The 1,194-nt window shown below is 44.0% G+C and overlaps 1 protein-coding gene across 1 annotated transcript; it reads right to left on the bottom strand.

Annotated features, from left to right (window-relative positions):
- Nucleotides 1–382: 382 nt before the first annotated feature.
- Nucleotides 383–775, bottom strand: SERTM1 (serine rich and transmembrane domain containing 1). Its single transcript, XM_082675791.1, has one exon. The coding sequence runs from the start codon at nt 742–744 to the stop codon at nt 421–423; it is 324 nt and encodes a 107-aa protein (XP_082531917.1). The 5' UTR covers nt 745–775; the 3' UTR covers nt 383–420.
- Nucleotides 776–1,194: the final 419 nt, after the last annotated feature.

The following is a 1,194-nucleotide window of genomic DNA, read 5'->3' on the forward strand; positions in this document are numbered from 1 at the left end:
TCTTTTAAATATGGATAGTATCTTCCACATTGCTCAGACTTCACTTAGCCAGTTTCTGCTGAGTCCGTTGATTTTACGGTTTTGTAAGAGAAGCCAAGTGCAGAGCCCTGATCCAGCATCCTCTGCTAGGCCGCCTCAGGTGAGTTCTGCCTCAGGTGTCCAACAGGGTGGCCTGACCCACTGAGAAGAAGGCAGCCCCAGATTCACCAAGCAGTCTGGGTGAAATTCTGCACCTTGCATGCATTTCTGTCAGCATCAACTCCGACATTCACAATGAAAAGCATCATGAACAGGAAAAGAAATCAGGGCTGAAGGAGAAGGAGAACTGGGCGTTTCTTTCCTGAGGCACGTACTTCATGCGACACTTCCCGAGGGAAAACTCCCCGAGGACCGCAGCATTGAAGGATTCTTACATTTTCTTCAGGAGGAAAGGTTTGAAAAAGTGGACCTTTGCGAGGAAATACTGCAGACTTCCAAGTTGGTGAAAGAACTTCCAGCGTCGCTTGGATACTCCGGGTAGGAGGAACTGGAGGAGATGATATTTTTGAGCCTCTGGAGGGCAATGATTAAAAGTAGAAGCAGGAAGGCTAACAGGCTGAGGAATATGGACACATAGATGTAGACATTTGACAGGTGGCCTGAGGACGGGTCCACCGATGTGGACAGGGATGTGGGAAATAGCTCGAGGAAAGTTCCATTCTCCATACTCCCCGAGAATACAGATGAAGAGTCAGGTTCAGACATCTTTATGGAAGGTCAAAGAATGCACAGTATATGAAAAGCCGTTTCACACAGGGGTCAACAGGGACAGAATCAGCATTCTTTTTGTCATGATAGCATCAGCAAACATTGCGGGTGGTTAAATCAGTACAGCAAAACTCAGTTTCCAAGCAAAGGCAGCAGGGTATCAGGTGTCCATCACTGCAAAAACAAAGACAAAAAAACCAAAACAACTGAGTGCATTATTCAGAAAAAATTACATTTGAATCTCACTTCCAGTTTTCATTTCAGCAAAGGCTTAATTATAAAATCAACCAGGGAGGGAAAAGAATGAAATAATTTCCCCAGGAACAAGTAATGTTTCTGTCTTTCTATTACAAATGATGATATAAAAATGCACTTTTATCTGATCTCCACAGTACCCTAGGTGCCAGGTTTCTGCAAGGAACTAAAAAGGAAATAAAAAGGAAAATA

The sequence above is a fragment of the Grampus griseus genome (genome assembly GCF_964374135.1).
Source record: "Grampus griseus genome assembly, chromosome: 18".
Lineage (NCBI taxonomy): Eukaryota > Metazoa > Chordata > Mammalia > Artiodactyla > Delphinidae > Grampus > Grampus griseus.

Bases quoted from the DNA above. Each gene is read 5' to 3' on its own strand.
- SERTM1 (XM_082675791.1), bottom strand. From the start codon at position 744: ATGTCTGAACCTGACTCTTCATCTGTATTCTCGGGGAGTATGGAGAAT.